This window comes from Perissodus microlepis, chromosome 19 (genome assembly GCF_051167445.1).
Source record: "Perissodus microlepis isolate ML-2025 ecotype Zambia chromosome 19, ASM5116744v1, whole genome shotgun sequence".
In the NCBI taxonomy this organism is placed as follows: domain Eukaryota; kingdom Metazoa; phylum Chordata; class Actinopteri; order Cichliformes; family Cichlidae; genus Perissodus; species Perissodus microlepis.
Window position 1 is genome coordinate 26,351,964 of NC_140479.1, and position 22,837 is coordinate 26,374,800.

General features: G+C 39.0%; 3 protein-coding genes across 5 annotated transcripts in view; 2 read left to right on the forward strand and 1 right to left on the reverse strand.

Moving 5' to 3' along the window:
• Positions 1–75: 75 nt before the first annotated feature.
• cipca (CLOCK-interacting pacemaker a) lies at positions 76–6,828 on the forward strand. Of its 2 annotated transcripts, none has more exons than XM_084915170.1 (4): positions 76–223; positions 1,628–1,739; positions 2,144–2,313; positions 3,448–6,828. In XM_084915170.1, exons 2-4 carry the CDS (start codon positions 1,634–1,636, stop codon positions 4,231–4,233), a joined length of 1,062 nt encoding a protein of 353 aa, XP_084771296.1. In that variant the 5' UTR covers positions 76–223; positions 1,628–1,633; the 3' UTR covers positions 4,234–6,828. The 2 variants fall into 2 exon arrangements, with proteins under 2 accessions (XP_084771296.1, XP_084771295.1); XM_084915169.1 differs by having other exon boundaries at positions 76–218.
• A 5-nt stretch (positions 6,829–6,833) lies between these two features.
• zdhhc22 (zDHHC palmitoyltransferase 22) lies at positions 6,834–10,860 on the reverse strand. The gene is made up of 3 exons (XM_084915172.1): positions 10,701–10,860; positions 8,500–9,057; positions 6,834–8,051 (listed from the first exon to the last, which is right to left on the reverse strand). The coding sequence occupies exons 2-3, from the start codon at positions 9,053–9,055 to the stop codon at positions 7,774–7,776; spliced, it is 834 nt and encodes a 277-aa protein (XP_084771298.1). The 5' UTR covers positions 9,056–9,057; positions 10,701–10,860; the 3' UTR covers positions 6,834–7,773.
• A 1,828-nt stretch (positions 10,861–12,688) lies between these two features.
• Positions 12,689–22,837, forward strand: part of tmem63c (transmembrane protein 63C) — a 40,228-nt gene continuing 30,079 nt past the window's right edge. Inside the window, exon 1 of one of the 2 annotated variants that reach the window (XM_084915163.1) lies at positions 12,689–12,798. The gene's annotated coding sequence lies outside the window, so the exon portion shown is untranslated. Of the gene's footprint in view, positions 12,808–22,837 lie in introns of both variants that reach the window. The other variant, XM_084915165.1, reaches the window with a different exon arrangement.

The window sequence follows — 22,837 nt, forward strand, 5'->3', positions numbered from 1 at the left end:
ATACAAATGATTTTCTGTCACCCTTTTTTTTAAAACCATATCTGCGTGAATGTGCGTACGTAATTGTGTTTACCTGTAAGACCGCGTGGAGGGCGTTTATTTTGTAGAGCACATAAGTAGAGCTGGTGTTAGCAACTCGGGAGTTGGGTGGCTTTAACTAGCTACATATTTTCAAGCTACTAAAGTCGGATTTTCGCTTTGAAGCAAACGACGTCTTGGTAAGGTTTGTAGAAATTATGCTGGTACTCATATTGCTTATCGATCTCGTGATAGCAAGAGTTCTGATCTAAAGCTACGGTAGCTAGCAGCTAGCGTTACCCAGCTAAATGAATAGTAAACAGATAAAACATACTGTCGATGATACAGACAGCAGCTAATGTTGCTTTCCATATTTTGTTATTGCAGAAGCACATTAGTGTAACCCTAAAGCTGTGTGTGTGTTTGTGTCGCGTACGTTGTTTGACGTTAACGGCTAATGTTGACAAAGTTGCGTGTATTGTAAAACAATGCTAGCTGTAGCTAGTTAAGAAGTTATAAACGCTGGACTGTTCAGCATCTCAGCTTTATAACAACGATTGTCTGCACTAACTTCTTTATTTGTTGTTTTTGCTGGGTAAGTACGACATTGTTTTGTTTTGGTTTTTTAAAGTGTGTCTTGCCATGACTAGCCATCGCAGTGAGTGGTTGTGGGAGGGTCACAGGCCCTTCATCCAATCGTTCAGCTCGAGTTTGTAAAATGGGAGACGTAAGGCAGATAATAATACGCTTTCATGATGTTTTAATCTGTTTATTATGCATCTTAAAACATTACGTAATCCCGTTTGTGGGTGTGCGCCTGCTCTTTTCAGTATGTTGAAAAATAAATACAGTCATGTACAGTTCGAATACAAAGTACAGGCCTTAAACGTGAAGTGATGATTTGTCTTGTAAACAATTCAAAGTAGAAGCTCTAAAAAGACAGATTACGTATTAACTAGAGGTGAGTGTTTATACTGTGACTGTTGTGCTTTTAGTCATTATACATTGTAAATCGTATACAGTAATGAGTTACTAGGAAAAAATTATAGGCAAGGACAAATTAAGGGAACAACCTGAAGCCTTGGCCCTGCTGTGTCTGAGTGGCCACCTTTATCTTGTGATTGTTTACATTTATAATTGGCTGCTGTTTATTTATTTGTTCCTAATTTATATTTTATATAACTAGATTGTCACGTAAGATATGACGTGTAAAACAGGTAGGTTTGCTAAGGCCTAAATATTTTAGTTTATAAAGGTTTTTAAAATGTGTAAATTATTAGCAAAAACAATCATTGTGACCCATCTGTTTGTAGCCAAAGATCTTTAAAAAGTCTCAATGTCTTCCATAGCCAAATAGGATAATGTGTCACCTGTCAAGAAAAAAATCCAAAGAAATGGAATATTACTGTTTTAAAATGGACATGCTACTCATAGATATTTAATATTCTCTCCTTCCCAAGTCACAGAATGGATTTAAAAATAAAGAAAAAATGTCATCAAACTGTATCACAAACTTGCATAAGACTGTCCTGGAGAAATTAAGTTGCAGTTATTTAACTTCGTCTGTCCGTGTTTTTTTGTTTTTGTTTTTGTTTTTTTTCCTGGATAGACCATCATGAACCGGTTTAATCAACCAGGCAGTCACAGGACTCTGCCGTTCACCCGGACATCGCACCTTGGAACATGCAAACAAGACCTGGAAAGAGATTCAGGCTTCTCAGGTTTGATTTGCTTACATTCAAAAGAAAAAACTAGCATACCTTTTAAGTCTTGTGATTGTCCAAAATATTCTTGATTTTGTCTGAAAGAACACGTGTCTTGACCTGAGATATAATTAGCCTTTATATAATTACAAATAATGACTATCAGTTCATGAACAAGGTCGACCCTAATCAAATGTGGAGATCTAGGTCACATTTTCTATGTAGGTTATTTACAGTATGGGGGTTGACCTGAATTTGATTTAGCCCTTCACATTAAGATCATAGTATCCTTTTTCAGACACGCTACAGATATTTATCTACATCTGCCACTGTTTTCATACAGCTAATGTTCTTCCACACAGAGCAGAAGCCTTTCTTTTAAACATGATGAGCCTCATATACGTGTCGTGTTGTCCTCTCAGATGCTAGCTCGGAGTACCTCAGCACAGTCGAAGTGACTGACTCTGAAGATGCAGCAAGAAATGGGTCAATAGTCAGCCAGGAGCCAGCTGGTCCACAGGTGGCTGTAATGGGAGGTTCATACACTGGACTGTCTCCAATGATCATCATGAACAACTTCGTGTTAAAGCAGGTAAAATATTTCAATATTTGTCTGAACAGACTACTGTGTATTTCATTACTCTTAGAGTGTTTTATTGCTATATTGTCTTTGAGCTGTAATGGAGCATTGTTTGGATCATAGTCTCTTAAAGAGTGTTTTGTACTCTGAACTTTTAGAGAAATTAGTTAAAAGCTTAATTTTGGATGGAGTTTATTAACTCAAATTGAGCATTCAGATCTGTCTGTGCATGTTGTGGGTAATGTTGTGTTTTAACACTTTCCTTAGACTGTGTATGATCTGGGGCTGGGCAGTTTTCTTTATAATTCAATTGTGCTATCCTCTGAGATCAGCAAAAGTGATATCAATGCTGCTGAATTGGTGGTGGGTTAATGTGCACTCACTGAGGTAATATTATCCACTCCCAGTAAGCCATACTTTGTACCCCAAACACACCAAAAGCAATAATGCTACTGTTTGATGATGATTCAGCCTTCCATAATTAGAGTTTATAATAGCACAGTTATTAGCTGAACAGTGAAAACGTTATTACATCATTACCTATAGCTGCCTCTCCTTTTTTTTTTTTTAAAAAAAAAACTTTTTGGGGGGGCTACAATCCTCCTAAGTTGTTCAGTCTGTGTTTACTTGTGTAAAATCTCTCACCACTCTACACCAAGCTCTCACCACACACAGTGGCCTCTTTCACCGACAAAAACACACATACACCCACAAAAGTTGAAAGCGTGAGATAAACAGCGAACCCGGCAAGCACTCACACTCACACACATGGAGCTCTCGTTTAAATAAAACCAACAGATATAAACACCCTCTGTTTTGTCTCACTTTGATATTATGATGATGGTTCAGTGTAGCAGGTCCTCCCCCTAACACACAGACACACTTAAGTCATTCATCCATTTCAGAATGGCAGAGAGGCCTCTCAAGTATCTTATTATAATGCAGAGATGCCAACAGCAGAACTAACCAGAGACATTACATGTAATATAAATGGAAGAACAAGCTTGACAATCCCTGAGATCATCGACTATAACCCTGTAACTCTGTCATGCACTTTATGTTTAACAGCTACCATATTATAGATAGTATAAGAAATGTTTTATAACATTAAAGGTCTGTTTGTTTGTTTTTTTTCTTATTTTCTAGCAATCATCCACAGCTCCAGCAGAAAAACAGTGGAACTTTCCTTCACCATTGGAAATAATGCCTCAGTCACAAGTGGTTCTTCTTCAACCCATGCTATCAAATGACAACAACAGCTCTCCTAAGACTGGCTCTGAAAACACGCATCAGTCAAAAAGCTACATGCCCATCCTCAAATCATATCCCAAAATTGCCCCGCATCCCATGGACACACCCACTAAGAGGGTAGGATCCTCAAGGGTGAGGGGGAGTACAGCAGCAGGATATAACCAGCGACAGAGGAGGCATCATCATGGCCACAGGGTGTACAGCACCCCCAGCCCCCTGTCAGCACTGCAGATGACAGCCCAAACCACATCCAACTTTGAAGCACCAACAAACCAAGCACAGAGTCAAGAGCAGCTTATCAAGTCTTTTTCCTCACAGGTAGGAACCAGCTCCCTGCCCTCCTACACAGATGAATTTAGGACTCTAGCAGGAGACAACGGGATGCTTGATGACGAATTCGAGGATGAGGACTCGATGCGCACTAATAAGGAGAAACGCTTCAGCAATACCTACAACATACTCAACAAGTCCGGCTTGCTGGGGATCACCATGCGCACAAAGCAGCTGATCAAAGAGAATAAGCGCACCCAAGACCAGCTGCAGCAGCTTCAGGAGCAGACGACTCTGCTGCTGGAGGCTCTGAGCAGTGGAAACCCACAACTCTGGACTAAACTCCAGCTTTCTCTCCAGGACACAGAAAAGGAACAGTGGGGGGCGAAACCGCAGAGCATCCTAGCTTAAAATATCTACCGACATAATCAGTAGTCCTGAATCTGGAGATGAGGATTAATCAGGAGGCCACAGGGTGATTTAATAAATGTGGACAAATTGTGTTAAATATACTCTTGAACTAAACTTTAAGCTTTCAGACCTTTATCAGTAGGCTGTAGGTATTAATCATTTCTGCAGCAAAGTCAAGAAATTAGAGAGTTTTGGAGCAGCTGGTTGGATATAAAACTAAAGGTCTGTCTCATATTGTATGTTGTTGTTCCGACGACATCAGAATTGATATTACTCCAGGACCGTCACTTCAAACGACCAGTCACATTGTTGGGATGCAGTAGCTCTGCAACTTCGTGATAAAGGATTGTGAAAAACCAGCAGAAGTGATATGGGAAGTCAAAAGCTATTTTCAGCTGCTCCATTGTCACAAGGGTCCCCACAGTGGGTAGTTCCACATGTTTGATTTGGCAGAGTTATTATTCCAGATGCAACCCTAAAGGGGATTTCTGTCTCCAACCTAAATATCATTACGGAGTTGGAGAATGGGAATTCAGAAAATGTGACATAAAGAGCAAGAAAGTCTCTATAGATGACATATCAGGGTAGATGAATAGGTTATATTCAGTCATATAGTGCTGATCTGCCCAGCCAAACATCTTCACAGGATAGCAGTAATTATATTTGCTGCTTGTGGTGACATTTCCTATACTTCTTACCCTTAGCAGTGTCAACAGTGACTGGGCTAGTAGAGCAGAAGATATCATTGGCATGCTTAACAAGTGTTTGTGTTTTTACTCTCAGTCCCAGAAGAGGAAGGCAAAAAATTGCACTGCTGGTTTAAGCTTAAGCAATGAAACTACATAGCTACATTTATGGGGAAAAGGGGGGTTGCAGTTGCAGTTTTAACTGCATGTTAGAAAAGGGCAGAGTCGTTTGCTCTTTTTCTCTTAGTTGCACAGTCGTGACACAACAATGTGATCGGTCCACAGACACTAAAACGCTGACATCAGATCATGCTGAGGTCGAAGCAGCCGTTCTTATGAGATGGGAGTTAGGAAGCATGCTTGTATTTCAAACCCTTGCCTATAATGAATTTTCTTGCCTCTTCTGTTTCAAAATAGCAAGTATCACTTGCAATAGGGCTATGGCTTCTGTGTCAAACTCCTAAGTGTAGGGATGCACTGATTGTGAAGTACTGACACCAGTGTTTAGCCGATAGCCCAGGCTGATCCGTTTTTATTTTTCTCTTTGTTTTGTTGAAAAGTTGCAAATGTTTAAAATTCTTTCATACTTTGTCACGCTACCTTTTCTCATTAAACCAGCTCAAAATTGATGGCACACTGTAGATAAACACTGGCCTCTCACTTTGATAAGTGTTGTCTTACGTGCTGAGAAGCCAGTGGTCATCCATATGATTGATTTCAGTTCGTAATGATGTTCGGTCAATATATCGGTGCATCCCTACTTGATTGCATTAATGCATGCCTTACAGCACATACGAAGACACATGGGGTTTACTCCTTATACGTGGCATGAATGTTGTTAGTGTGGAGAAAGTATGAGGGTTATTTACTTCTTAGATCAAATCCATCTTTCATCTTTATTTAACAGGTTCCTGTGGTCTTTGTTTTTCTTTATCCTTTATTTCTAAACTGGTAAATCAAACTGATAGAGCTGATGCATCTTTTGTAGGAAGTGTCTTTTCAAACAGTGTCTGAGTCACAGAGAGTTCAGATGGCTTGCTAAATCGTAACAGTTTGTTTTTCATTTAATAGAAGTTTATTTGGTGTCAGTATTATTTATTTGTAATGATGTTTCTGACCAAGACTAAAGTTGTGTGAATACTGTAAACAGAGATTATTGCACGGATTTTGCCAGTTTTGGTAAAGTAAGCTTCTTTTTTTTAATTATTATTATTATTATTAGATAGAAACTTCATACCTACAGCTTGTAGCAGGTGATGTGCTGTAGCCATATAACTGTGTTGCCTTTGGATTTGTTGCTCTCATGTTCATTCCTGCTATAATTTTTGCTTATTATTTAGTATTAATTTAACCTTAAGACAATGAAGTGGGCTTGTTTTGTTTAATTTCTCAGATTTCTGAGTTGCCTCTAAACATAAGCATAAGATAATGTGAATATAAATGTTTATCAGAAGCCCTGCACCTCTTTTTTTTAAGTTAATGTTGTATGTTATGTCAATGCTTGAGCAGCTAAGATTTCTTTATTTCTTTTTGAGCTTAATTTGGGAGAAAGTTTAATATACTTAAGGGTTTCCAAAGATTTATTCTTCTTCTTTGAAGTTGTATAACAACCCACAGTGTGGTTAGATAATGCATTCAAAGTTACAGTATAGAAATCATTAACACAAGTTAAATATTAAGTCTAGGTTCACTTTGATTTGTTTTCAGGACCACGATTTGCATACCCCAACATTAGTAATTAACCTGAATATTAAAAATGAATCAAAAGCATTGGTTGGTTTTAAAAGGGCAAAAGGAGGGTGGCAAATTATTACAGTTTGGATACTTTTTTTTTCTGATATTGTCAAGTGTGCTTTGTGTAAAACTGTTGGAAGACCAGTGTGTCATTATTAAAGACAATAATTAATCACTTGCTGTGATTTGAATACTTTTATTGGTATAACAGGAATAGACAAAATATCTCTAGAAAGTATACTTATTGAAACCCAAAACCTGTTCGACATGAGCAGTGTATTCGTAGCTGGAGTCACAGAATAACAGTGAAAAGTCCTTAATAATATTATTATGCAGAGCGCCTTATTATTAGCAGTGTAGTGAATACCTCATCTTTGGGGTCAGCTATAAGCAAATAAGAAATGACTTTATGGCACATTGTGAATAATAACCCTGGATAATCGTATATTAATCATCTTCCCCACCCATTTTTCCAAAGGAGCATTCCCTCTTCACACTGCCTGAGTCACATTACTTTGAGTAGAGTACATCAGGCTAAACATGTAATTGTCACAACAGTATTGTCAAGCCCGGCAGTTTATGCTGCAGACAAACGGCTTCCTTGTCTGATAGCCCTTAACGACAAACGTGAGTCATTGTCACGAAAACTACCCGGAGTTTCCTGAACGTCGCTTTGTAGCATCTTAATAGGATGTGTGGAATAACATTGCACTTTGATAATCTCAGAGCACCGCATGGCACAGGCTGTCAAATAATACAAAATTGCAAAGCTGTGAAGGCATGCAAAGCCATCTTTATATTTTGATGTAAGCGTTTATAGTAGTGTAAGTAAAACTGCTGGATTTCCAAAAATGACCAACTTATTTATCTTAATATTGCCTTTTTAAAAAGCTACCTAAAGGATACACTTAGACTACGCACTTATTTCACATTGCTTGTATGGCTCCTGTCCTTAAAGGAATGTGTGCTAACAGCTATTTCACAGACTATTTGAAACGTCAAAAAGCATCCTCTCTGTATTCAAAATCGTTCACCACATGGGTCTTTAGACAGCATTTTCTACAACATGTGTCACTTTTTTGACCTGTGAGGAGCTATTGTTACGATATGAGGTTTTTCTTCAGTCCTCTTTATGGGCATCTGCGTCTTCAGAGCACGTCTCCACTGTCTGCACAGGCAGTATAAGGCCAAGCATCCAGCGGGTGCCAAAGACGTCCTTGAGGTTAGCTCTCCAGGGGTTGCAATTCTCTGCAAGTTGCCCTCTCTGCATCTGACACCATGTCTGCCCCCGGGCCACCAGCAGCACCTGCTGACAACAGAAACCTGCACACACCAAACCGATGCCCAGCCACACGTACAGCATCAGCACCAGGAACAACTGCAGACCTGAGATTGTTCCTGTGAGGAGATATTGAGGAGGAGAAATTACTATCTGTCACATATATTATTGTTAGAATGGTGGATGGTTGTAGTAAAGAAAAGAGTATTAAATGAGGTCAGTGTATATACAAGTAATACCTGTTAGCCTGAAGCTCAGGCAGACTGACCTAAATGCTTAGTTTAAGACCATTTTGATCTCAGTGAAAGCAAATATCATTAGTGTGGCCTAGCTTTGCAAAAGCCCTGCCGCCGTGCTGTTTTAACCTTCTGTTTGCAAAGGGCATCTAATCAGGACAAAGTTAGCTGAACGTGAATGAACTGAGAGGCTGCACCAAGATCCAGTTTGATATAAATACAGATTATTTTAAGCTGTGAATCATGCAAACTCTAGCAGACTCCAACAATAAAAATATTGAGTTGGTAATTGGTGTCCCCTCTGCGATATCAGCTTTAATGGAAAACTCACCCATGAAGAAGTAACCAGTGGAGAACGGGAGAAGAGTCAAAAAGGTCAGGGGGTTCTCAAAAGAGATAGAGTACTCCACTGTTAGAAAGGCCACGCCAAGAACCAAAGAGTATAAACATGTACAGGATGTGTAGATGCAGAACATGATGAAGTAGCGCATGTTTTTGTTGCCGATGCAGTTTCCAGTGAAGAAACAGTGGTGGTCCCTCTTAAGGATAACCTTCTTGCAAAGTTTGCAGAAGTGACGGCCGTTTAGGAGGTAGTGCGCGTCCACTTTATCTGAGCAGTGAGGTGAACACACTGGAATCACGGTCTCGTTGGCACTCTCAGCTGGGTATTTAATAGTCATTATGTAGTTCCCTAACGCATTGAACATCAAGAAAAGGAAAATAACTGTATGTAAAACTTTGGACCCGTCCAGTGATGTACCCTGACTTGGGAAAATTGTTGGAATGAAGAAGCCAAAGTGAAAAATGAAGGTGACTGCTGTGGCCGTAAAAAAGTACGCAGGTGCTACAGCGTTGAGAAGTCTCAGTTTTAACATCCGGGTGAACATATCTGTTTGGGAGCAAAGAACACAGTTAGCAGTGCAAGTGCAAGTAACTGTAAACGTAACTGCGCAGACGTTTCTGGTCAGTTTGAAATGTTCTTTCTTCTGAAAGCAAAGCACGTTTGTTTGTATCTAATATAACAAGAACAATGACCCAAAATGGTCTAAATCACAACTAATGGTCTGTGGACATTATGTTACTTAGTTCAAGTTTATTGTGCTAAAAGTCTAACTGAGCACGCGTAGAGGGCTGAACACTGTTGTGGTCAGAGGTTTAGATTCACTCATCATGGGCATCATACTCCCTTTACAAACCACCCCACGTTGGCTTGTATGGGTGTTTATCTTTTTTAGGTAAAGGCCCTGATGTTTGCACAGTTTTGTGGAGGGGGCAGTACTTCCTGTTTTATAAAATCTGTTCTCGCTCTCTCTCTCTCTCTTTTGTTTTTGTTTTTTTTAATTTACTGCATGGATTAACTTGTATTCCTTAAAGCAAGGACAAAGTGATGATTTTCCAGTCCTTTTTTTTTTAATTTAGAGACTATAATCAGACTGAGACAGCCAATCCAGGCACTTATTTAGCTGCACTTATTGCTTCTCCAATCAGCACACTATTTTCAGTTGTGCTGACATAATTGGAAAATGGTTTTTCTAATGACTAATCAGGCTTTTAATATAACAAACTTGCATTAGGAAACACGAGGTGCCATCAAACACACATTTGCTGAAAATAGGTCTCTGTATGCAAACACAGGTATTCATGATGAATCACTCTCAACACTTTTTTACCAATTTCATGTTAGATGCAAACACAAAAGTGCAGCCAAAACAGAAGATACTATAGTACAGTTTTAGCAAATAGACAAAACAAATTCTCAGCTTATGAGGATTGCTAAGTACCTAAAGAATTGGCAGTGCTGTTTGCAATTTAAGGGGCATCAATAGTCTTAATCCAGCAGTAAAGTCATTTACTTGTAGGGAGATTATTACATTAAGATACTTGAATTAAATAGTAGCAAATTGGAGGGAATGACCCTTCCAAGGACACAGTTTGGTCTGAGGAGAGATCAGGTAGTTCTTCCTTTCCATTGTGTCCAAGTGCTTGTTCACAGGGGATAACTGTTTAGTTCTATGTCTACTACTGAATGCTCTTTACCTGACAATATGAAACCCTGAAATAAATCACACTGAATTTAAACCATTTACAAAGAGCACAGTGCAGAAATGTGAATAGAAGAGAGAATGTAAGCCTGCCGCTTAGAGTTAAAAACTAATTTCTGAGCAAAGTGGGGGTGGGGGACTCCCAGGGGCCACTGAGAATAGCAGTAATGTCTTATCCCTCCCTCTGTCATCGCATAACCTGCAGCACTGAAGGATGTGCAAATCACAAGATAGCAAACGACGAAAAGGAAAGAGGGCGGTCTCGCAGACCAAATTTAAAAGTTGGTCTTTACGTCCCTCATTAGAGGGCATCGACACTGTGGATGCTACAGAAAACAGAAAGCATTTATAATATAACTGTAGTTATCCATCTCCTTCGTGTTCTGTTTTCTTTCAGAATTACATTATATCGTTTCCAGTATGTTAATGATTGCGCCAGTAATGTTATTTCCCCATAATTTCATCTCCATGGCGCGACGCATCTGCCTACCTGCAGATGTCAGAGAGCGGAGGAGCTGTCCTTTCAGCACTACGGAGCCTCGGAGCTCAGGAGCTTCTTCAAACGCACACAAGAAGGTTTCTTTGAGAGGCACTGACGTCGTTTTTACATCACCACATTAACTCCTTTGTCTACCGCCGCCTGCTGGTCCGGATGCGTCTGTGTTCCTCTTTTTCTTCACGTTTCCCTGTTAACAAGACAAAAAAGAAATTTCAACAAAGCAAAACAAGTATTATTATTTTCACATGGTTAATCCACCATATTTAATTCCATATACACCCATTCAATAAGTATATATTTATATAATAGTACATTTTTATAAGATTAATCCTTCACTTTCTTTCCATGTGAACAACTATTATTATTACAGCATGTGAACAGTCTGCAGTGTTTAGGGTCAATGCAGGAAAGAAAGAATTCAGTAGGTGGCAATGTATCCTCAGTTATCTGACATCCCATGCTGTTAGCGCAGAGGTCCATAAGCTAATTTTAGCAATTTCAATAAAATAAGCTTTACTCACAGGATGTAAAGCAGCTCAATACATTTTATTTCTTTTGTTAACATGACTTACTCTCACAAACACTCCATACTAAAACACATCTTGTTGTGCAGAAGTCATAAAGGCATCAATTTTCAACATCTCACAATATAACAGGAAACTATAACTCCATTGGCAAGTCCACATGTTTACCCATCACCCAATGGACCACTATCAGTCAGGTATTGGCCTCTCTTTTATTATTTTGTCTTTATTTAAAGTACAATAAAACTTGAGCACTAATACATTTTCCATCATATCTGTTACCAGGTTAAGTCTGAGATAGATCCTCAGTATCCTTAGAGTAATGTCTCTAAAGAGCTTTCTCTTCATTACTTTAGTCTAGAGACCTCTCCTTTAAGGTAACATAGGATTATTGTTAATATTAAATCCTGTCTCACTGATATTGAGATTTCTTTTTCAAAAGACACCTGTCTGTATAAACATATACAACATTATAAACAGGAGATATTTTATGTGTTCATAAAGTAATGAAAGCATGTGCAATAGGGAGCACAGGTAAATAAATATAACCTTTTTAAATTTTTCCTGTGAAATATTAGATTGTAGCTTTAAAATCTTTTGTACCTCATTCCTTCATAGGAAGCAAAGTATTTACAAATATTTTTTTTTCCAATTTCATTGTGAACAAGAGGCAAAGCCAACAGTGAAATATCCTGTAATCCTGTGATCAGAAATTAAACTAAACATAATACGCTACATGCAACATTATAATATAATATAATATAATATAATATAATATAATATAATATAATATAATATAATATAATATAATGTAATATATATTAAAACATAAACAAGTAAAATATCTTCAAAAATATCATCATCATCAAGAACAATAAAACTATTTAAACGGTTTACTAAATGGTGTGTGGTAAGGGCAACAACCCACTGACAGATGAATAGTGACTGAGTAGTTGTACCCACAAAACAATGCTGTATATAAAAGTTGTTGTTTTGTATCTACACTTGTGATATATTCTAAAGTTTTTGTAGATTTTTTTTATAAAGAATGCAAAATATAGAAATAATGATAAATGTATATTTTAAAAAAAACAAAGTAGCTTTAATTTAATAATGCTTAATTGTTTTCAAATATTTTTCCTTAATATATTTAAAAACATGTGTTTTTTAAGTAAAATATACATATTTTTCTGTCTTAAATGGAATAAGCCTTTGTATTTGTGGGATGTAAACTGGAGTACGTAAAATTCAGTTTCAGATTACTGTGCATTTGGTATTCAAAGTTAACATTAAAAATATATATAATTCATTTAACCACTTAAATCGACCTAGCTAACTTTAAGGTGGATGTCTGGTCAAATATATTTTTATGTAACTTCGAATAAAACGAATAAAATTTTGTTGGCATCACCATTGCTTGATGGTCCCTTGACGCCTCCAAAGCAGGTGTTTAATTGTTAGACGGCCCCTGCGAAGGTGGGAGTTTCTCTTGTTTCTTGGCGTTAAAGAAAGATCAGCAGCATCTCTATCACCGCCAGACCTCAGCGATAAGGGAGTTTTATAAGGTGAGTGAGGTAAATATTAAAGCCGTGCGTGCCTGTAGTGATAGAAATGCAAACCGGAAGGCTTTCCTGCGCTATTAGTGGCGCAATCGTTTTCATCAAGTTACGGAGCTGAGGGAAGGTGGGTGTGCAGGCTGCTGTGAGTGCTGCAGTAAGCGGGGGAACCGAGAGTCGATAAAAATGTCTGATTACGGAGAGCAATACCTTTTCCTTTATTTATAAATATCTTAAAGTTCACGGTACAGTGTGGTGGTGGTGGTGGTGTTGGTGAGGACGAGCCTGTCTCTGGCAACGTGTCAGACTACTACACCCAAACCAGGTGCATCATTTCTCCTCTCTGTCACACCTATTGTTCCCGATTGTTCCTCGTGGACTTAGCTGCGTGGCAAACCTTGAGTGAGCATCGTTATGTGTAACTTGGGGAGCCCGTTTTTAATAAAATAAGAAGCCCCTCAGACTTCCATTCATGCTGCCACCCTCTGTCTGTGTAGCCTGATGCTGTTCAATCTGGACTCTGTTGGATTCGCACAGAAAAAAATGATACCGGTCAACTTCTTGTGACTTGTTGATTCGATGCTTATCCTGCTACATGTGATGTGGGTTTTAACACAAGGGTTACCCTGTAAAATAAATGTGATTCTTGAGGTACATTGAGCTTTTACAGTAAGTAAAGCTAGCCTTTTCTGACTGTGTTTTTTCTGTTTTCGGAAATTGGGCAGAGTACTAAACTGACATCTGGTAACATTTCCACCCGACTGTGCTGAAAGGAGGTGGCTTTAAAAATGCCAGATTTGCTATGGACTTTTGACATTTTAGTGGAATACAATATGTCAAACCCTAATGAGAGCCTGGGAGGAAAATACATTTAGAATGGTGATATTCAGATTTTAGCCAAGATGTAGAGCGTAATCTTACAGGACTCAATATATGCACATCTCATCACGTTTGATAACACCAGATAAATGATAGTAATGATGGCAATTAGTGTTGTTTATTCCTTAATTAGAGAGGAGTCCTATCCTGTTTCCAGGCTCCCAATTATGCGTGTTCTATAAATAGAGGTATTGCGCTTTCAGAGAGATCTCAGAAATATCAAGAAGGGTCAGAATTAGTGTCACAGGTTGGAGTAAACAAAGCCTTGCGGGTGTGAAAAGGTCGTTTTTGAAAATCAAAGACTTCAGAATCACTGCAGATGCTTTAAATGAAGGGGAGAAACTATATGTTTTTACCTCAATGTTTTAGACAAACAGATAGTAGGTGTTTGTGTGATCGAATTCATACCTAGATGACAAGAACATTGACTAAATTTACAGCTGATCAACTGCTTCAGTATAAAACGTGTATATATTTTATAGTTTCTTACCAAAGTGCTGTAAATTAGTTGCAGGGTTTTATCCTGTTCCTTTAAAATTTGATCCATACGAGTGCACAGTAAGTGTCACACAGGCATTAATATTTCAAAAGGCTCTAAGCTGAGATTGAACAAGGGCTTTTAGTAGTGATACGGATATGGTGAACTTGTGTAGCACTGAGCAGGTCCTAAAGGGATGGACAATATTGAGACGTATGTTAGAGCAAGTCTTAAACCGCGTTAAGCCTCGTGTTTATTTTCTCCGCATACTTTATGTGCTTGGTTGTGTCTTTGTGTTTGTTTCAGCACCACGAGCAGGAGGACAGCTCCAGCTGAGCAAGTAGATGAGATGAGATTCTTTGCAGTTTTGAGTTTAGACAGAAGTGAAAAGCATAGCATAATCTGTGAAGATTAATACCATGCATGCAATAATTTGCACAAGTTTTAAATATTGCAAATGTTAAATGTACCAAAATCAGGTGGAGTAAATAGAAGACAAATTATCCTATCACATTATTGTGATGTTATTGTAGGGTCTTTACCTTACAATATAAAGTGCCTTGAGGCAGTTGTTATGTTATGATTTGGTGCTTTATAAATAAAGTTGAATTGAATTGAATATCTATTATTTAACCAGTTAATATAAAGCCATGGTTAAAAAACAAACAAACAACAAAAACAAAGTAGATCCTTATGTATGTCAGGTCATAATAAAAAGAGATGACTGTGCTGACGTGCCACCTTTAATACAGTAATGAATGGGAGTTACATACATATTTGAGTCAGGGATCGGAGAGAAATAGCTCACGTTGCAGACAGATTTCACACAAAACACTGTGCTACTGTGTAGCACAAAACACGGGTCATCCAGTGAACCATCCCTCTTTCTGTTCTGGTAGTAATGCTGATGATGGTGGTAGTCATGCAGGTTCTCACAGTGAGAAATGCAGTGCAGGTATGGCTTGTGTGCACCAGGCATTCATGACAGCACCACATATTTGATGTTTTTCTGCAGGTCATCTCCTCAGCCCCACCACCCCACATCCCAGACTGCCAGATGGAAATAAGAATGTCAGCCTTTGCTGTCCTTTTAACAGACCGTTGAACACAAACAGAATATCAGAACAAAGCAAAGGCTGATGATACCACAGTTAGCTGCGAAAACTCCATTTGTATTCCACCTGTCATCTAACCACAGCATTTGTTGGCTCGGGCTTTGTTCTTTTGAAGTCTTTAGTAGAAAGTAGGCGCCCTGCTATTTGAGATTCAAGCTGTGAATTTTTACTGCTGTTCCTCCAAGGTCTATCACAATGATGCTGATGCATGCAGCACTGTCACTGATGTATTGTGCACAGACTTTCACAAAGAAGCACCCCGCCATAAACTTACCATACAATGAGGAGTATCAGATATTCACAGTCATACATAAATGTCAGACTGTCTTTTGATACTTCATATTGACAGTGCCTTTTGTGGGCTAGCATTCATATCAGATAAACCTCCTTAGGCATTCAGAGAGGTCACAGCAGCAAGAAACAGCATCAGATGCCGTAATTTTCAATTTCTAGTTATCAGATGAATCTGTATTAATCAAATATTTCGAAGCAACTATACTATATATTCATTGCAGTGTTTTTAAATGTGAATATTTTCCTTTTTTGTTATGAACTGCTGGTCACACAGTACAATATGTTGTTTCTGAAAACTATGTATTCTAGTATTCCACTGATGTCCAGCATTCCCAGTGCTTTATTCTCCGCAGGTATGTTTATTAAAATGATCTGGCTATCTGCAACAAATTAAAGTCCATTAAAGTTCTTTATTAATGTTTTCCACAGTAATATGTGCATATATTGCACTCAGCTTTATTTTCAAGCAGCTGTGGTGTTTAAAATAAATAGACTGTACATGTATAGGTTATATAGTGTGTAATGCTGATAATTATATCTGTTTCCGTAAGTCTCTTTTTGATTAAACCATTGCTGATTGTTTGCCTGGCAATTTTATGTGTGCCAAGTAATTAAATGCTACTTTTTTATGTAAATATGGTTTAGATAGTGACAGAGGGTAGAAGTTTGTCCAGAATAATATTTTCCAACAGACAGGGATTTTATGGTTGACGTGGAGGTGAGGTTTATATTGATTGGGGCTCAGGTTTTCTCACAGGCCCAGTTTTAGGATCATCTACAGGAGAATTTGCAGTGTAAGAAGCCGCGGTGTGCAGAGAAAATGCAGCTCAGAGAGGTTCTGTGGTTACTGAATAGGTCAGGTACAGTGTAATCAAGCATTCATATCTTAGAGCCAAGAATCACAGATGCTACATTGGTCCTAATAAGGACTGGCCCAGTCCACACAGCAACAGGAAGGCAGACACACAACCACAATCTCTCGGGGCCTTCTGAGCATGTGCAGCCAGACAGGAAGCAGGTGTTAGGTTTGTTGAGGATAGCCTGTGTGTGCAGTCATCGCTCCAGTCATGCAAAGGCTCATTCAGCCTTCGGAAGGAGGCTGGGTGGGGAGGGGACGGTGCGTTAACTGTGAACTCTGAGCAGACACACCTCAGTGATCTGTGTTTGTGTGTCTGATGTGATAAAGCGTAAGTTGTGAAAAGAATAAAGCCCCCTCCCTTTCCCTCCACTGAGCAGGTGGTGAACAGATTGCATTAAAACCTCCACCCCAATCTTCCTCAGCCTCAGGCTGAGTCTGACAAGGGCTGCCCATCCACACATCCTCCGCCCAAAACCCTTCACAGCAGAGGATGTAGCTCCTGCAGAGTTAGGAATAAGATGCATTCACACATGACATCCCCGTCACAACAGCGACAGTCTACCAATCAGATGCACCACATAATAATGGAAATGTCCCCAACTCACTAGCTCAGTGTGAAGTTAATCAAGAATGTCTTGCATGTCTTGCACTGAGATGGACAATCAGAATGTGTTTAATTTTCGATTGTTCAGGCAGAACTTGCCATGTATAAATGTAGCCGATAAGCCGAAGAGCTCACATTACTATGCTCCTGATTTTGTAAATGCACTTTCATCCCTGGGCTTTGCTTTGATAAGAAATTATTAAGCTATTATTGATCTTCTGTTGGATTATTTGAGGGCTTAACCATGTCCTGCAGGAAAAGTATCACAGCTGCTTTTGAGTGTGTTGGTGGAAAACTACCGGGGGAAATCTACAGGGGGCATTCAGTTTTAACCCCTGTCTACTACATGGGGTTAGACAGAATAATATAAACTGACTCAAGGTGTAAAGTCACACAATTACAAATGCTGCAATGACCGTCAAATGCCAGTGTGAGGTGGAAAAAATACATGTCTGTTACTGGGAATTATGCAGGTAATAGACGAAAATATAACTGTACAGGCTAAAACCTGAAATTATGAACATAATTACTGCCATGCTCCATTTGTTTTTGCTTTTTGTTAATTGTTGCACTGTTGAAATTTTTATTTCTTGTTCATTTTCAGCCAACAGCTAAAGCAGGCATTGATATGATGCAGAAATTGTAGTTCAGTTAATGACTGCAAGGTGCTCAGTCTTCAAGTCTACTGGTTAACCCTAAACCATAAGATTCCCACCATCACACTTCAAACTTGGCATCGTGTTCTTCTATTGAACACCTGTCCTTGCTCGGCACCAAATATGAATGCTGTATCTGTCCAGTGAACATTATTCCAAAGCTTCTGGTCTTTGACTGTATGTTAATTAGTAAAATTAGCAAAATGCAGTCTTCACTACATCACTCACTACAGACCCTGCGATAAAACTTTGGTATTCCTTATAGAGCAGATTGCTCCAAAGCTGTATTTTTTTTTATCATCAGCCTTTCCTAATTTGTTAAATTTTTAAGGCTTATTTACATCAGATAATAGTGTTTGGCTCTAGCCTTGCTGGATATCGCAACAGCATATAAATCGTCTAGAGAAGCTAATAATAATAATAATAATAATAATAAGATACTAGAGAAGCTGCATGGACTTGGACTGCTGCAGGAAGCAGGCTTCGAGTCATCTGTATCTGATGCCAATGGCCAAGGGACACTGTAAGCAGTGTACAGAGTAACAGAAGCCAAAGCTTCTCAGCTTGAATGGATTCTCGATAAGTGTTTCAGCCACTGATGTTTGTTTCACTGTCTGCCCTTCAACATGATTGACAGGAGAGCAAACGCATAGATTATATAAAAGAAAAATATGATCCTCCTTTGAAGTTTGATGAGGCCAGACTGGAGGTTGCACTGACTCCCCATCTCATCTTGAAGTACAAAGCATTACAAAAGGAAAGGGTCTGGTTATCATGGTAACCTAAATAGCTCTCTCTACATAACCCTCTTTTTTTTTACAGTCTTTTAGGTGATACCATTATTAAGCTACGAATTTTATCCATTGTAGCTTTAAGGTTTTCATCAGACTCAAGTGGCAGTTATCTGTTAAATTTTTTTGTCTACCTCCACTGACTCTATCCCATAGCACGAAAGGTCGGAGGAGATCTCCCACTATGTGTTCTCTCATGCAGTTTCATTGGCTTTTTAAAAGTCAAATAAAGAGAGATTCTTTATGCAAAACGCTTTTTAAAAACTAGGATTTTGCTAATTAGGGTCTCACCTTCAGAAAACCCTGCAGGGCACGGCTGACAAAAAGAAAAGTTCATACATATTTTACTAGCTCCGAGCCGTCACAAAAGCAAACGATAAGGGAAATGTCAAATCTTTCCTGCCTGTGCAGGTGCGGCCGTCTCGCGCAGAGAGGGCATACTTTGCAAACACAAACAGAACAGCGGCAGGGGGAAAATGTTTAACAAGGCTGCAGTCAGTGCAGTCAAGAGGAGAAGCGCGCCTCTGAAGTCGTGAATGTTTTATTTATGGCGATTGCAAATTGTACTCGGGGTTATATCATAGTTATTGTGACAGTAAGTTGATTGGGTGCAGAGGTTTGGAAGTCACCAGAAGTTTACATTTTATATGTAGTTCATTTCTCAGGAAAAACGGGCCCATCGCTCTCTCGTTCTCTCAGGCAGGTGATATATCTTGATCCAGCTGAATGTTTTATGAAGGAATGGGAAGTTATACAGAGACTGTCCACCAAATGCTTTATGGTATTTATTAGCCTGTGGTGCAGCTGGGAATTAGAATTCAGCCTCTCTGAAGCAAATTTATATGTAGAGATTACGGTTTTCCCTGACATGGATTTTATATCATAGCAGCTTCTTATTTCAGCATGACAAATCATCTGTGAAGAGATATGGCACAGTTATTTAAAGGATAGTAAAAGCTAATAGTGGATGCCAACACTTGGTTTGAATATTTATTTCTTTATCTTGCTTTCACAGCCCAGCATATCCAGTGTCTTTGATATGGCGCTATATGGTGGAAGACAATGCAAGTTTGTTTGGCCCAGATTCATGGCACAGAAAATGGATCCTAATGACTTTGGAAGCCTCCCTGTTGTTTTTCTTAGCACCACCTGTTATTTTTGTTTTTGGTGTGATTGTTTAATAGTTATTGATGCCAAATTTGCTTCACACATTCATATCCCTGTCAACATGGATTCCACTCACTTAGGTGAACCCACTGACTTCTCCTCTAGTGCCATCGAGAGATCAACAAGAGTATAATCAAGTGTCTTCGAGCTAGTGGGATTCCCGTCAACCCTCAATTGGTTGGACAGGTTTTGCCTTCAGGACTAATTCTTAATAGCAAAGATTCAACAAGGTGCTGGAAACACTGCTCAGAGATTTTGGTCCATATTGATTTGATAGCATCACACAGTTGCTGCAGATTTGTCGGATGCAGATCTGCCGTTGCACCACATCAGAAAGGTGCCAAACTGAATTGAGATCTGGTGACTGGGGTGGTCTTTTGAGTACAGTGAACTCGTTGACATATCTTCAGGAAACCAGCTTGGGATGATTTGAGTTTTGCAACATAGTGTGTTATAGTGCAGGAAGCAGTCATCAGAAGATGGTACACTGTGGTCATAAGGGATGGACAGGGTCAGCAGCAATACTCAGGTAGGCTAAGTCTTCCATTGGCCTATTTTTCTGATGTTGTGCAAATTGTAGCCTCAGTTTCCTGTTATTATCTGACAGGAGTGGACTACAGTGTGCTCTTCTGTTCCTGTAGCCCAAGTCCTTTAAGGTTTGTGTTGTGCGTTCAGAGATGCTCTTCTGCGTACATTCGTTGTGGATGTTTGAGTTACTGTTACCTTCCTAGCAGTGATGGGAATAACGGCGTTACTTTTTTCAGTAACGAGTAATCTAACTAGTTACTATTCCTATCGTTACAACGCCATTACAGTTACTAACAAGAAAATGCGGTCCGTTACTATTTTTCAACAAACAGACGGTTGAAGCTGTGTTCATCTTACCGCATCTTATATCAGTTGCACGGAAGTAGCTGTAAGTAATCTGGACGCTACAGCTTCAGGGCTTGCAAAATCCAGTCGGGCTACCAAAATCTATCTCTGCCCTGCCCGTCGGGCTATCGTAGGAAGGAAAAATATATGTCAATGCTTTTGCATTCTTTTGGAAATGTAGCTGGGTAATTATGTCATTGGCATCGGTGAGCCACTGTCAATATGTGACATATTGAAATCACGTTTGAATTTGCGCTTGTTTTTTGCTTTCACTTTGCAATCGCACGAACTGTGTATAGAGAGCGACAGTACTGATTTCCACCAATTCCTCTGACATCGTCTTATCAATCATTAGCTTACTATGCAAACATGACAAGTGAAATCTCCCGCAGCAAGCTTAAACATGTGAGAGGTTGATCGCGCAGAGAATCGCTGAGCGTTAAGTGAGTGCCTGTGTAAAAGCAGCAGGATATATATTTTAGTTCTGCTGAGCCAAATAAGACAGGTCAGCGTGAAGAAGTGACAGCCAAAGAAAAGCTTACCACAAAATGGAAAAGTTATGATAAATCAGACTATAAGGCAAAAAGAAAGTGCAGCTTTATGGTTTCATGGACAAAAGAATTTCTGTGGCTGCAATATGACGAGCTATATAACCAGGGGTGCACATAAGTGGTCCGCAGGTGCACATTCGCTGTCAAAATAAAAAACGCGCACAAGATCAGAAGTTGCACCGCGTGTTTGCATACATAAGATTTTCTGGAGGAGGACAGACATTTGTTTAGAACTCTTAAACATGTCGAAGAAGCTCCTTTAAGCAATTACTTTGGTTACCTTCACAGACAATTACTTTGGTTTTCCTCCACCTCCTAAGAAATGTCAGAAGGAGTCCGAACCACAAAAGAAGCACGTATTCTCGGAAAAGTGGTTGCAGGAGGTGAGCTGGCTTCAAACAAATGATGAACGCACAGAGATGTGGTGCAGAATGTGCCGTGAAAATCCCACTCTAGCAGACAAAAACAGTGCCTTTTATATGTACGCAAACGCGCGTTGCAACTTCTTATCTGGTGCGCGTCTTTTATTTTGACAGCGAATGCGCACATGCGGACCACTTATGTGCACCCGTGTAAATAACATAATGTTCTGCCGGGTGTGTTGTTGGTTTTCCCTCGATTTCTGAGTTGACAAGCGCCTTTGTTACTGGGACCAGTCATTTTAAGAAAAGCTCCCATTAGAACCCATGAGAAATGCAAGAAATGCATTATTGCTCAGTGCAATATCTTTCCCGGAACAAACACCAATTGCAAATAACATACTAAAAATAAACCTGAAAATCAGTTTAAAACAGCGTACTATGGTGCAAAGAGTGAACTACCACTGGCACAATTTAGCAGTCTTTGCAAACTTCAAAAAGCAAATGGCCTCGATCTTGGTTCCACTTGCCTCTTACCCGTGACTTCAGTGGAAATTTCAAATTCAGGATCTGACACAGACTGATTCATGTCCTACACAGTTCTTACAAGTTCATAGAAATTTCTGTTCAATTAGAACCAAGTATTTGAGTTGATGATTGTAATTTTTATACAATGTTGTAATTTGTTTTTCAACGATTTTTTGATTAATGTTTTGTTTCTGTTACAATATTATACATTAAAGTATAATATTGTAACAAAAACAAAACAGGAAACAAAACATCAATCAAAAAATTGCTCTCTTTTTTATTCGGGCTACATAAATTTATTTTGGGCTACCAAAAACTGAAGAGTCCCTGCCCGAAGGGCTACCAGGGATTTTGAAATTTTGCGAGCCCTGAGCTTTAAGCAGCTGCGCGCGCTCCCGCGGACAGTAATCACGATCACTGTCTAGCACAACACCTGGAGCTCAGGGTGCAAAACAATCTCATGAGTGCTGCTGTTTGACTGAGGAAGAATAAAGTAGTCGTGGTAAGCTAATCACATGACCACTTAAAGACTAAGCAACAAGGAGATATATACCAGTTTATAAATTGTGTTGATAGGTCATGTAAAACCAGAGTCATGATAAACAATATATAGGCGCATTTTTTCCTCAATAGTTTCGTCACGTTTACTGTCTAAGGACAGCGCAGCGAGCACTCTCTGTTTATGAGCAAAAAACAAACAAACAAAAAACAGAGGACGTTTTAGGAATAGTTACTTTTCAAGTAATTAATTACTTTTAGAATATTGTAACTCAGTTACTAACTCAGTTACTTTTTTGAAGAAGTAACTAGTAACTATAATTAATTACTTTTTCAAAGTAACTTGCCCAACACTGCTTCCTAGTAGCTCAAAGTGGCTATTATCCTCTGATCACT

Bases quoted from the DNA above. Each gene is read 5' to 3' on its own strand.
- cipca (XM_084915170.1), top strand. From the start codon at position 1,634: ATGAACCGGTTTAATCAACCAGGCAGTCACAGGACTCTGCCGTTCACC. The intron at 1,740-2,143 runs GTTTGATTTGCT...TTGTCCTCTCAG, and splicing joins AAGAGATTCAGGCTTCTCAG to ATGCTAGCTCGGAGTACCTC. The intron at 2,314-3,447 runs GTAAAATATTTC...CTTATTTTCTAG, and splicing joins ACAACTTCGTGTTAAAGCAG to CAATCATCCACAGCTCCAGC.
- zdhhc22 (XM_084915172.1), bottom strand. From the start codon at position 9,055: ATGTTCACCCGGATGTTAAAACTGAGACTTCTCAACGCTGTAGCACCT. The intron at 8,052-8,499 runs GTGAGTTTTCCA...ATCTCCTCACAG, and splicing joins CACTGGTTACTTCTTCATGG to GAACAATCTCAGGTCTGCAG.